At 34.2% G+C, this 13,381-nt stretch overlaps 1 protein-coding gene across 1 annotated transcript in view; it reads right to left on the reverse strand.

Annotated features, from left to right (window-relative positions):
- Positions 1–13,381, reverse strand: part of Dpyd (dihydropyrimidine dehydrogenase) — an 822,495-nt gene that overhangs the window by 348,929 nt on the left and 460,185 nt on the right. Inside the window, exon 14 of the mRNA XM_046462335.2 lies at positions 5,936–6,100. Within this exon, the coding sequence (XP_046318291.1) occupies positions 5,936–6,100 (165 nt within the window). The remainder of the gene's footprint in view (positions 1–5,935; positions 6,101–13,381) is intronic.

A 13,381-nucleotide genomic window follows, 5' to 3' on the forward strand; every position in this document is an offset into this window, starting at 1 on the left:
TGTGACTTATTAATCTCCCTTTCATAATGTATCATAAAAACATTATTATTTTAAAGTAGGAATAAAAGCTAAATGAATGAAAGCATTTTATGCAATATAATTTCTAGTAGTGAATAACTGTAACATGTCAAAATGTTATGCATAGTGTCTCATTTCAATTTTACGACAACTTGTAAAGGTAGTATTACTATCAGACAGATGAGGAGTTGAGGCTCAGAGTGGCAATAAACAGCAAGTCAAAGATTCAAATCCATTTTAATGCTAAACTCTTCATCCTTATCTCCTAGACAACATCAACTCCAGAAGAGTGAGAACAGATATTTGCTGGGATAAATAAATATAGGTTATTTTACTCGCACCCACCCTAATTTTTGAAATTTCCATTACTATAATTATTTATTTATTTATTTATTGAAAACTAGATGGATCATTTAAAAGTCAATGAAGGGCTGGGAATATAGCTCACTTGGTAGAGTGCTTGCCTCACATGCACAAGGCCATGGATACAATTCCTAGTACCACAAACAAAAAAGTAAAAGTCCATGAAATGATATTACTAGATAATCTGAATTAAGATTCATCCTGGATTTTGGTGAAGAAAGGAGAATGAGAAGTATATATACTCTTGGGAATTTATGGACAATGGTAGAAAATCTTCCCCTGAACTCTGGTATGAAGCCAGCCTTCCCTTCAGTAGCTGCTCTAATAGTTTTCTAATTTATTTTTTCAAAAAAATCAGCATAGGGATAGGTGCTTTGGCACATGCCTATAATCCTAGCAACTCTAGAGGCTAAGGCACGAGTATTGCAAGTTTGAGGCAAGCCTCAGCAATTTAGTGAGATCATAAGCAACTTAGCAAAACCCTGTCTCAAAATGAAAAGTAAAAAGGGCTGGGGATGTGGCTCAATGGTTAAAATACCCTTGGGTTCAATCCCTGGTAATGAAAAGAAGTAAAATTAAATAAATTAATTAAGTAAAACAAAAAATAAAAAATAAGCATGGGGAAAATGTAGAAATTGATAATAATTGATAAGTTAAAAAAATTCCAGCTGGAGCAAACCTATAGTACAGGGACTCTTGTGTTTTATACATTCCATGATAAGACACAAAAGACAACAACTCCCTGTATTGCTCATTGCAGAGCTGACACCAGAAATATTATAGTTTTACCAGTTACTAAATTTTATTTTCTAAACAAGTAACAAAAATACTAGTTTCTAAGGGTGGAATTTAATTATAAATATTTCATTGGAAGGACTCCCACTTTTGCTGAGTCAGCCTTCATGGAGCTTGTAAAAGCTGTGCAGGGGTTATGTGGCATTAAATAGTCACTGAATAAGCCATGAGCATCCCTCATTGCTCCATAGATACCTAGATCTGACTCAGTCTCTCATCCTCTCTATTTTTGAACACAGGACTTAAGATAAGGCCAGGTGACAGTTTAAACCTAGGTCCAAACCACATCACTGACATTGTTTTCTATAGACAGTTAAATCACTGCAAAGTGAAAACAAGCAGGGGTATCAAATGTCCTGAGCAGGGACCAAGGACAAGATAATTGTTGACTATTGACAGAAATTCTTTCTTTATCAGATAAAAAGATTTTGTGTTTTTCTAAAGCCTGTTTTTAAGGTACCCATTTGAGGGAGGGAGTAAAGAAAAGTTGGAACAATGTATATTCTTAATTTCTCAGTTTACTTAGTGCCAAGTAACACACCTTCTCAGTGCATTATGAAAAGATTCCAGTCCTAGGGCCTTCACTCACGACCTATGGAGTGCAGGAGAGTAATGTACTATGTCTAAATTTCAGCCTCTTCATATGTGAAAAAAGGGGGCAGGAAATCTGCATTTGTGCTTCACAATAATACAAATATATGAAGCACAGTGCCTGGCACAAGCAAAATGCTGTTAACAAATAGTTCTGAGATTGGAGATTTATAAATATTTAATGAACATGTCAAGGGCTTTAAAGGGCTTTAAATAACTACGTTATTTAATAAATAACTACGTTATTTAAAGAACTATGTGTTCTCATATATGTATATAGAAAAGTTACGTCAGATTCATTCCATTGTCTTTCCTTTTCCTATTCCCCCTCCCTTCCCTTCATCCCCCTTTGTCTACTCCACTGAACTTCTATTCCTTTTATATCCCCCTGCCTTATTGTGGGTTAGCTTCCATATGTCAGTGAAAACATTCCATCTTTGGTTTTAAACCCCTGAAAGAATAGAGGAAATCCTTGAAAAAAAATGACCTTTCTTTTTTACTGATATTCCACAGAAATTTCATATTACCCAATTATGAATGCAACAAACTGTAGTAGCATTATTGATAATCTATAACTCTGCACAGGTAGAAATCACAGAAAGTCATTGTACAGTTGCTATGGATATGTCAAGCACTTAAGTTCATACTACATCAAAATTGCAGTAGTTAGTAAATCCTAGAAATTGTTGTGTAGTTCTTAAAAAATAACATGCATTATACCCCATTTTTAAAAATTGTGAATTTTATTTTAATATCATAGGAATCCTTCATAACCTTGAGAATTTTGTCCTATGCTTTTAAAACCACTATTCTTAAAAGTGGAGGCTCTTGGGCTTCCCCAGAGTGCCAACAGAGTCCAAGATACAAACAAAAAGCAAAAGACTCTGTATTTACTTAGAGGCTATTGGTCAAGAAAGCACCTTTAGGAATGCTGATGGGGATCAACTTCTTCAGAGTCATTTTGAAGCTAAATGTATGCAATGCTGATCTCTCAGTAATTAACTGAGAAAGGGTTTCAGCAGCAAAGAGGTGATATTGTAATAGAAGTATATTTACATATCAATTGTTCTTCCTCTATTAATTCCTCTAACAAAGCCATCATTCCTGACTATGCTCACCAGCTGATTCACCCCTGAATCTCTGCCTTTTCCCTAACTCTTACTTTAGCTGCCACAAATGACAGACAATATCAGTCTTTGCTTGCTAATTCTGTGCATTCAGACCAAGCATAGAATGTATATTTTGGTACAAATTTTTCTCAAGCCTAAAATATATGATTTATAAGGCTTTTGCAATGAGAATGAAAGGATTCACTTAAAATTGATTTCTGTAAGCTCTAATTATACAGTATATTTCATAATAAGCTTTTCAAAAAAAATCTCAGCCTAGGAACAAAAACTCTGTTAGCAATAAATTGTCACTACAGTGATCAGTGTGCCAAATTTAATTCACAGATAAATAAAAGGAAACCTTGAAAGCCAAGCAGAGGTCTCATATGAGTGTAGGCATTGTTATAACTCTGTGATAGTTAAGAAACAAGCCTTTGCATGACATTTCAGAGGGTCTTGTTACCTTTATGTTTAAGATATATTTTAGCTGTCTCCTCTGGTTCATGGTCAACTGGTGTCTCCCCTGTCTGGAAACAGATACCAGCTGCTGATATTGGCTGGCCTATGTGCCCCCAGCACAATTTCTTTTTCAGAAATCTTAGCCCTTGCTTAGAAGCTGCCACAGTGGGTTGAATTATCCAATCCCTGTCATTAAAGGTGGCAGCCACACACTTGAGAATGATGTGGGAAACTCCATTGAGAGTGATAATTAAACTTGGAAAATGAAGGGTCACCTTCTTTCATTCAGCTCATTGGGTTTGGCATCAGAATAATTCCAAAACAGCAGGAGATATTCTCCTCTCAGCATGGCAATATCTAGGTGCATACACATTATTTCTACGGGTTCAAATGGGAATGCCATTTTAATTGTATTTAAAATGTTACCTTTGATAAGGGGAATAAAAATCTTAGAAATTAGTTCTAAGAATACAGAAAAAGACTAATGAGTATAATCTAACTGGGGAAAGAATTAGAAACAAGAAAAGCATGAATTGTTTTCTCAGAAGAAAAAGCATTATAAAAGAAGAAAACTGGTGCAAGGGAAATTGAAAAGAACATTTAAATGTGTCTCTTCCTTTTACTTGACTGTGGAATACAAAGCAAGGGGTTTTGTCTCAGCTTTCTTGTCCACTTACTGTCATTTCTTGGTGGCCACTGTTATAACATCTTACTCCTATCCAAGGGAGGGCAGAAAACATGTGATCTTAAGACAAGCCATTGGTAGGAGTTATTTTTCCAGGAAAATGAGTTTTTTTCCCCTGACACATTGGCTTATCGTATAGCAATATTTGAGAAATTATATTTCATTCTGTTCTGGTGTTACATTAAAAAATAATACTGAATTTTTAACAGCAACATAGGCAGGTGCTCTAGAGAATACTATTATTATACAGAAGCATGAATGTTAAAACAAAATGTCAAGTTCAAATTCTATCTTTGCCATACATTAGATGTACAAATTCAACATGTTACCAGACCTATGTGCCTCAGTTTCCTCATCTATGAAGCTAGGAATATAATAGTATCTTACAAATTTGTGGAAAGATCAAGTGAGTTTAAGATCCATAAAGATGTTATAATACTATCTATCATGAAGGACATGTTCACATCATCCCCATCATCATTATATTACATATTCAGCATCTAGCATAATACTTACTACTATATATATAATCAAGAATTTATATATATATAATCTATACAATAAATATTATATAGATTATATATGTGTGTGTGTGTGTATATATATATATATATTTTTTTTTGTGTGTGTGTGTATATATATATGTATATATATATATATATATATTTCTTTTTATTTTTGACCATTGTTTGTCCATGTCATTCTGAGATAACCTTCCCAAAAGATGTGAGTTCTTCAAAAACAAGTATCTCAGCCTCATTGTTCTGAAGAGTTAACTATAGTAAAGATATTTGCAAAATATAAGCCTATGAATTGGATGTTTAAATAAGGTAAAATATTCTGAATAAGCAGACACTATAGATGTCAGATGACACTTGATAGTTCCCTCCACATCAGAAGGATTCCTATTTGATTATATTTTGTTTCAATGTAAGAGAGAATTTGAAAAAATTAGAGCTGCCTTAAATAGAAAAATCTTGATGGGCTACGCAATAGTTTCTATCTATATTCTTTTGTAAGATTTTGCAGGTAATCAGGTTACAGGCAAACATCCATGAATTCATCAGATTTAACAAAATTTATTAATAGAACACTTGAAGTGTTCTCTTTTTTCTTTGAAGGGTATATATAGGAAAATCTTTTCCACAGCATAAACATACACTACACCCAAAACCTCAACCTCCATTTACTACCAGCTCATTGGAAGAAATAATGAGGGATAAAGAAAGGAGGAGAGAGGGAGAGAGAAGGAGAGGGAGAGGGAGAGGGAGAGGAAGAGGAAGAGGGAGAGGGAGAGGGGGAGAGAGAGAGAGAGAGAGAGAGAGAATAAATGATGTTAATACCCTAACATAACTGAAGAGAAAATACTGTGTATTACATTTGAGCCTGATTTTACTACAGTAGTTGTGCATAGTTCTTTAAACAATAAAAGTTTTATAAGAGATGGTTGACTCATTTAGTATAAGAGTGCTAAAATTATTTGGTAAATTATCTTCTGCTGAAAAAATATAAATAAAGTATATAAGATATTCTACTTCAGCCCTGTGTTTATATTTGAAATGATTTATAGTCTGCAATTTCTTCCTAAGGTCGTCACCTTCATAAATACCAGCCATATAGAGTGAAAATCAACTCAATAAAATGAGTATTTCATTTCTCTTCCTTCTGCTTATGTAGATACTTCTTCCATCTACATGAAGCCCATTTATAACAAAGCCTCACATTGTATGGGTTTTTATGAGTTCTTGAGCTTCCTTTCTTTTTTATCTTTCTATGCATCAGCAAAGCAACTGGCAGATCCTTTAATAAAATATATTATTCACATTAATATTTATAAGCCTATGAATTGGATGTTTAAATAAACATTCACCAACTTACGCCAATTCTCTTGTTTCAGATGTTAAATCACACTTACATTGTCTGGAAAGTCAGCCTTTAGTTCAGTGACACTTTGACACCAATATGCAGCTGTTTTTTCACTGATCAGCTCAATATTCAGGAAGGAGCTTTGTCCAGGGCCATACATGGGGCCAGAGGTGGTCCCCCGGATGATTCTGGGTGAAACATTTGTCACGATGTCCTGATGAAAGAGTAAAGATATTGGGTCTCCTTTTGGTAAAGAAAACTTACGATTTTTATTATACGCTCATTTCCATCTGACAATATTTTAGAAAGTCTCTTTGCATGCTTGTTTGTAAAGAAGAATTTCTAACATACTTTAAATTATAATGAATATATACTATTTCCAAATGAAAAAGTTAAAAAATTGTTAACTTTAGCAAAATTAATTCTTTTAATTCTAGGTTTAGCATAGTGAAAAAAATTTAAATTTCCTGACATCGGTTTTGGGCATGCATAATTTAATTTCTAATTAAAAAAATAAATAAAAGCATGATAGATAAAATGTAAAAACATCACTTCATTCTATTTAATCTGAGTAACTCCAATCATAGTTTAACTCCAATAAGAAAATGTGTGCAAAGAAAAGAATATATAATTTTCCTCAAAAATAATTCCAGTGTAAGTCAGCCAAGGAATACATATTAGAATTATTGGCTCACCAAACTAACAGGTTCTAACAAACTAACTGGGTCAAATTATCTACAGCATTGTAACTATACATTCACATTCAATGAGAAGAAAGTCACTTTTCTCTAGACTGAAATGAGAATATCAATAACTTCCTGATAAGTATAAACAGTAAACAGTAAAATTAACTTGCTTGTTAAGTGTAATTAACAATCCAGGACTGCTTCTAAAGCTGTATTAACAAAGAAGAGCAACATTCTTCCATTACTTAAAACTAAAAAGAAACAAAGAAGGAAAAATGTTTCTTTTGCCAACTTCCAATTAAAATTAATTTTGAGTAAAGGTCATTTAGTTAAGGATTTATCAGAATTAGTCTTTTAAGTACCCCTCCTCACCATCTTGTCACTTTTAGTGAGATAACATGAACCCCCATTAGTATATAGCAATTAAGGTCAATTTACATATTTTAATTAAGAACCACCCCATATAAAACAATTAGCGTAATAGGCATACTAACTGGATTTCATAACATTTGGACGTTTTTCCAACTAGATAGACAGGAAACCTTAATTAGCATTAATTAGTGCTGATCTGCATATGTTTGATAAGCCATACCCTTGCCACAAAAGATTATTTATTCCTGAATCTGCCAAATGCTACAGTTGCAGAGGATAAAAGGACTTTTCTTCACATTGCATGTTAATTTCTGGTAATTTACATTCACTTTTACATTTGAATTACTATATTATAAAATAAATGGTATAAATGTTACAATAAGCCTCCTTAAATATGTACATTTTAACTTATAGGAATTATGCCTGTTAATTTTTTACTAATTAAGCCATTCCATTTCTATTGTATTTGTGCACAACATCACCAGCCTTACTTTGATCTGCTATTGAGAAACCATGTTACACAATCTTAATGGATAAAATGACAAATAGAGTCGCTTCAGGAAGCTCAAGGCTGGTGGATTAAATTTCCATCTTGGCAAATGCTTAAATGTGTGCTCTGTGCATCTACAGGTGGTTTTGTACAGTTCACCCACTAGGTACTCTTAAGTTGCCACTGAGATGATATTTCTGTAAGTGTTTCCTTTGAATGAGGCTGCTTTTCTTCTCTGTTCTGGTTTTCAAGACCCTTTAAGCCTTAAGGTCCTTATTTTCTCTGTTCCAACTACTACTCCAAATGCTTCTCACCTCAGTAAGTCCAACCTATGCTGTTTTCTGTACAGAAGTACTTGGCCAATAAGGTAAGCAGAGTCCCTATTCAGTTTGACAAGCCATTAGCCCTGGTGCTGGAAATGATGTAGCTCCTGATTGAAAGAATTGCTTTGAAAGGTCTGGAAGCAACATTACTGGCTTATTCAACAAAGCTGATTTATGTGTCAACAGCATCCATACTTTTGTCCTTAGGTTGCTAGCTTACTCCCTTTGAGAAGCCTTGCTGATTTGTCCAATTCCTTTGGGTCTTAACAAGACATACTGACTCAGAGCATCACAGTAGTATACGCCTTCCTTTTACTACCCTTTATTGTTTATTTTCTTGGCCAAACCTTCCACTAGAGAATTTTTAGGGGAAGAAACTGTCCCTTATTTCCCATTACACGCCCTAATGGTAGCCTAATTTTTAGTAGATAACACAAATAATGTTTTTTGAAGCAACCTAGACTAAATTCAAGGGACTAGAGTACACCTTGTCCTGAGGCATGGGAACCAAAGGTATTTATTGCTGGCTCCATTCTGCTGCTGAATAGACAGGTGGTTTGGGTTTATATTCCAATTTCAGATGCAGGTACTTTGCTTAGATTCTTTCCTATTAATGCATATCTCTACAGCTGTGGTCCTTACTTGCTTCTCCTGATCTATCAAGTACCCCTCTGCTATAGCTTAATTCAGTCCCCTGGGCCCCCAACTGTGGCTAGATTCTGAATGGGAGCTGTGCTGCAGAATGCCCACTGCTACACTTCTCCCCATCCCAACATAATTCAGTGTCTCAGTGGAAGGCTGAGTGCTTCAAATTCATCATGCTACAACCTCTAAGACCTTCCTGATTGCCGAGCCATATTGAAGGGTATAGCTGATCTCGCAAATCCAAATAGACTGGACACATTCAGATACCATCCCACTTCTAGTCTTCTCTGATTGATATGGATTTGAATTCTTAACCTGACCCATGGTGAGCTGGAGTATTTCTTAGCTGATGAGTCTGTCAGGACCTTAACCTGCTAAGTTTCCTCTTGTGTCTGTGCCAGACACTAGGACCATGTTGTAGTTTGGATCTGGAATAGCATGCCCCCAGGCCCTTGTGGTGAAGACTTAATTCCCAGCTGGTAGTGCTTTTGGGAGGGGACAAAAAATTTAGGAGGTATAGCCTAGATGGAAGAAGTAGTTCCCTAGGCGTGTGCTTTGAACATTTCATATTGTTTCTGTTGGGTCCCTTCATCTCCCTTCCTCGCTTCCCAACTGCTATGAGGTGTGCAGCTTTGCTCCACCTTGCAATCCCTGCCATTATGCTCAGCCTCACCACAAGCCCTGTGGGGTTAAGTGACGAGGGACTGAAACCTCTGAAACTGTGAGCCAAAATAAATCTTTCTCCCTTTTTAGTTTATTTCTGTCAGGTATTTTGCCACAGCAACAGAAAGCTGATTAACATAGACCACATCACAGTATGTGAAGGAATTGTTTTTAAATATATAAAACATAAAAGACACAGAAGAATTTCACTTATATCAAGAAAGGAACAACCCTATAGTTCAGGAATTCTAAACTGGATGCTATATAGAGTAACTCTCCAAGTAAGTATTATGCCAGTAAATCATAGAAGCCAAAAGAGTCAATAAGCTTGTCATGTGAAAAGAGGTTGACTCTCAAGAAGGTCAAGAGGAGTTCCTGGAGAGAGGAGGAAGTCACTCAGGACCTGCAGCAGGGTCCTTGGGTTGATGGATAAGAATTTTAACACTCACCATTTCAGAGACTTAGACACGGGTTTATTGAAGACTTATCTTCAAGGGAGAATGTGGGCAATCTCAAGAAAGAGATGTCTCTGGGGTAAAGCAAGGAACTGCACTCAAAGGAAAATGTGGGCCTCTCAAGGAAGAGACACATTTGGGGGGTTCCCAGCTCTTCTTCTAAAGGAAACTTGGTGAGTTTAGGAATGATACCAGTCTGGTGATCTTGAGATTGTTTATGGTGGTCTAGTCAATCTCTGAATGCATAGGTTGGCATGGTCTTCATTATTTGAGCTACAGATAGTGTTGGAAAGACCCCTACATTATAGGTTTCTCAAAACAATGTATCTCTCTTTAATCCATTTATTGGGATGTTAATTAGCAATACACAGGTAGATTTACAGATCTGCCAGGAATTTGGAAGTAACAGGCATAGGAAAGAGACTGGTTTAGGGAATGACAGGCCTGGAAAAGTATGCAGAACTTTTGAATTAAAATCTTATTCCTGCCCTTCATTTATACTTTCTTTACTACCTACTTCTTATTTCTTTTATCATACCTCAAGCCGACAAGATTTAATTGGAGGACAGTTAAGAAAAAGCTTCTTTTTAAAAATGTTCCCCCTATTGACCTTGAAAAGCTAAGATTCTACCATTGAGGAATTTTCCTTTGTGTGTTGTGACATAAGTTTATTGTATGTGTTTGAGTTGTTCTGTTTTTCTCTTCTTTAACTCTGTGTTAAAATGTAAATATATTTTGAGAGGGATATCAATGATCTCCAAGCCAAGATAAAGAAGAGAAGTGCAAAGCAAATCAAAGGGAACTTTTATCTACTTTATACCAGGAGTGTTCACTCCTTTGTGCTGAGTTCATCTGTGATACAGGATGGCTCATTAAACAGGTCAGCTTTTCTTTCTTTAATTCAAGAAAAGGTAAAAAATAATCATTGATAACTGCCTACATTATATAGATAGCCACTGTGTAGAATTTGTTAACTATCAGTCCATTATTAACTTCATAGACATTTTAAAATTCAGCATTTTCCAAATTCAGCTAAAGTAGCAAAATTCTAATACAGTCACTCTGTAACAAATCAGTAATAGAAATTTTATTATATGTTTATTTTTCAAATTGAGTCATGTTTGCTACTACTTTGTCAAAAACTTCCTTCCTGGACTCTAGAATTTTTTGAATTTTTAAATTAAGTGAAAGATGAATGAAAATGTGGATAGACCAATTATTTTTGGTTATATGATTAGAGTTAGAGTTTCGATAATTGGGCAATAACTTACTAAAGCTTTTGACCTGGGAATATTAGAACTTGACTATGTTTCCATAAGAGAATATTTTGCTTTAATATTTAATAGCTAAGTCATATTAGTATTGCTTAAGGGAGTTAATGTAACAAAATAAACATATTCAAGAATAGTTAGACTAGATAAGGTTTCATTCCTGATAATAAAGACGATAAATGGCCATAACCCTAATCCTCAGTGCATTAACAATCTTCAGATTTTAAAAATAGATATTTGTAGAGAAGGAAGAGTTAGGTGACATTTTTGCTCTATGTGCCAGTCAGTGTATAAAACTACAAGTTGGTGACCTCCTAACATTTGAAATGATGATAGTGGTTTTTCAGCATTATTAAGGAGATTTAAATGACAGACATCCTGATCATATTTGCTTAATGAAACATACTAATGTGATAAAACCATTTACTTGACCCCTCTTATCCTTAAAAAATAGTATAATGTTTCCATGGTTACTACTGAATTAAAATTGTTACAATGGCCACATGAATATAAATAGAAAACTTTGCAAAAATATCATAGTAAAAGACTAGAAAAAAAATTGGGGTCCAACAAAATTAGATGAAAATGAGCATTAAATTTTGCAGAGTAGATCATAGATATTTATACCACAATGGATACATTTTAGAAACATACTATTAAATAAAAATGGCAATATGTAGAAAAATATATAGAATGACATCTAAAGCAAGTAAAACAAAACAATATATTATTTAGTGAAAGAGTCTAATATAATAAAACCACAAATGAAAGGCTAAAGAAGAAATTGGGGATGGTGGAGCAAGGGGAGCTTTCCAAAAGTATTAGTGACATATACTTCTAAAAACACTTTATTCTTGACTTGCAGAAGGGTGGTAGAATGTAAAATCTGTTCAATGAGATATAGAGTAGTAGAGTTGGTGTTGTTAGAAGTTATAGAAAAAGTCATATCAGTTTATCAGAAAACTTGTAACTTATATCCAAGGGATATAATTACTTTTTTAATTCCTCAGATTCTGCCATATTTTTTTGGGGGGGGAGGGCTTAAAAAGTCTTTTTAACTATTTGGTTCTATAAATCAAAATTTCAAAAATGAAAGATATTGCAAGTCTAATTATTTTCTAAAACATGTCCCTTTCTTTATAAGTAAGATTTAACACTATGTTCTTCCATAAAAGAGGAGAATCACTTTGCAAATAAATCTAAAAACAAATATGGTGTTACATAATATGCTTCTCTCATCATAAATTTGTCATTCTACTACCCTGGGAACAGCAAAAATTCAACATTGGCCTATTATCTAGGACAACTTCACTTTTATGAAAGAATTCTCTGATACTTTTGTTAATACAAAAGCTACAACTAAATCTATTAATATTTGATTCTTCCCTAAAATAGTAATCAGAAAATCTTTGCTTTTTAAAAAATATTTATTTTTTAGTTTTTTAGGTGGACACAATATCTTTATTTTATTTTTATATGGTGTCGAACCCAGTGTCACATGCATGTCAGGCAAGCACTATACCAATGAGCCACAACCTCAGCCCCATAATCTTTGCTTTTTTTGAGGGGCAAAATGGGAAGAATAAAGAATATTTGTTCTTAATGAATATTTTTCCATTTTAGTGACTTATATAAAGATAGCACTCAAAATGTGAGTTAGTGATAGTCTACCCATTTACATTAGGAATATTTATCTACCTGGAAAGCACAGTAAAGAAGAATAGCATTGTTAACCTAGAAATATAAATTATCAAATAAGGTATGCAGTTTAAATTACAGATATTTACAGAACAAATCTTTCATATGCTTTATATTTGATCACCACAAGTCTACCATCCTACTACTACCAATAAAACAGAGGCTTATAGAAATTAAATGACTTATGCACTCTTGCACATCTAGTAAGCATTAGAGGCAAGAAAGAATTCAGGTACAACTATGTGATGTGAATAATAATAACTATTAGCATTTGGAGGATGTAATAATAATTAGAAATATTTTTGTTGCATGACATGGAAGTCAACTTAAACAATTAATTTTTTTTTGAAAATTGGAGTATAGTGTATCGACTTTAAGGGAAGGGAATATTTTACATAATGCAAGGAAGCAAATGTAGTTATACCTCAAGAATGTTTCTGTCTTTTTTCTCTGCTACTGTTTGCCTATCTCTTCATTCTTTCTCTGCAGAAGCTTTCCTCTGTCCCAGTTTATATATATATACTAGTAGACATATGACAGGCCCCAAGTTGACAAGTTACAGGTACATCTATTCCCCCAAATTTATAATCTGTTAGGTCTAATTTTAACCCCTAGTGGTCAAGATTCTGAAAGACTTGTTTCTTTTTGTATTGTTTTGTTTCTGTGGTGCTAGGAATTGAAACCAGGGCCTTGTGCATGAAGGCAAGCCCCTCTGAGCTAAATCCCCAGACCATCTGATAGACTTAATTTGTGTAAGACATTTATCCCTTATTTAATTACCTGTATTTAGCAAAATGGAATCATTTAGGGTTCACATAGGTGCTCATGTAGACAAAGATCGAAAAATCAGCATTTGGGAAACTAGTATTAGAGAAATATACTATGCTAGAGC

Source organism: Marmota monax, unplaced genomic scaffold (genome assembly GCF_021218885.2).
Source record: "Marmota monax isolate L192 unplaced genomic scaffold, Marmota_monax_Labrador192_F-V1.1 WCK01_AAM20220418_F8-fsc00070, whole genome shotgun sequence".
NCBI classification, from domain to species: domain Eukaryota; kingdom Metazoa; phylum Chordata; class Mammalia; order Rodentia; family Sciuridae; genus Marmota; species Marmota monax.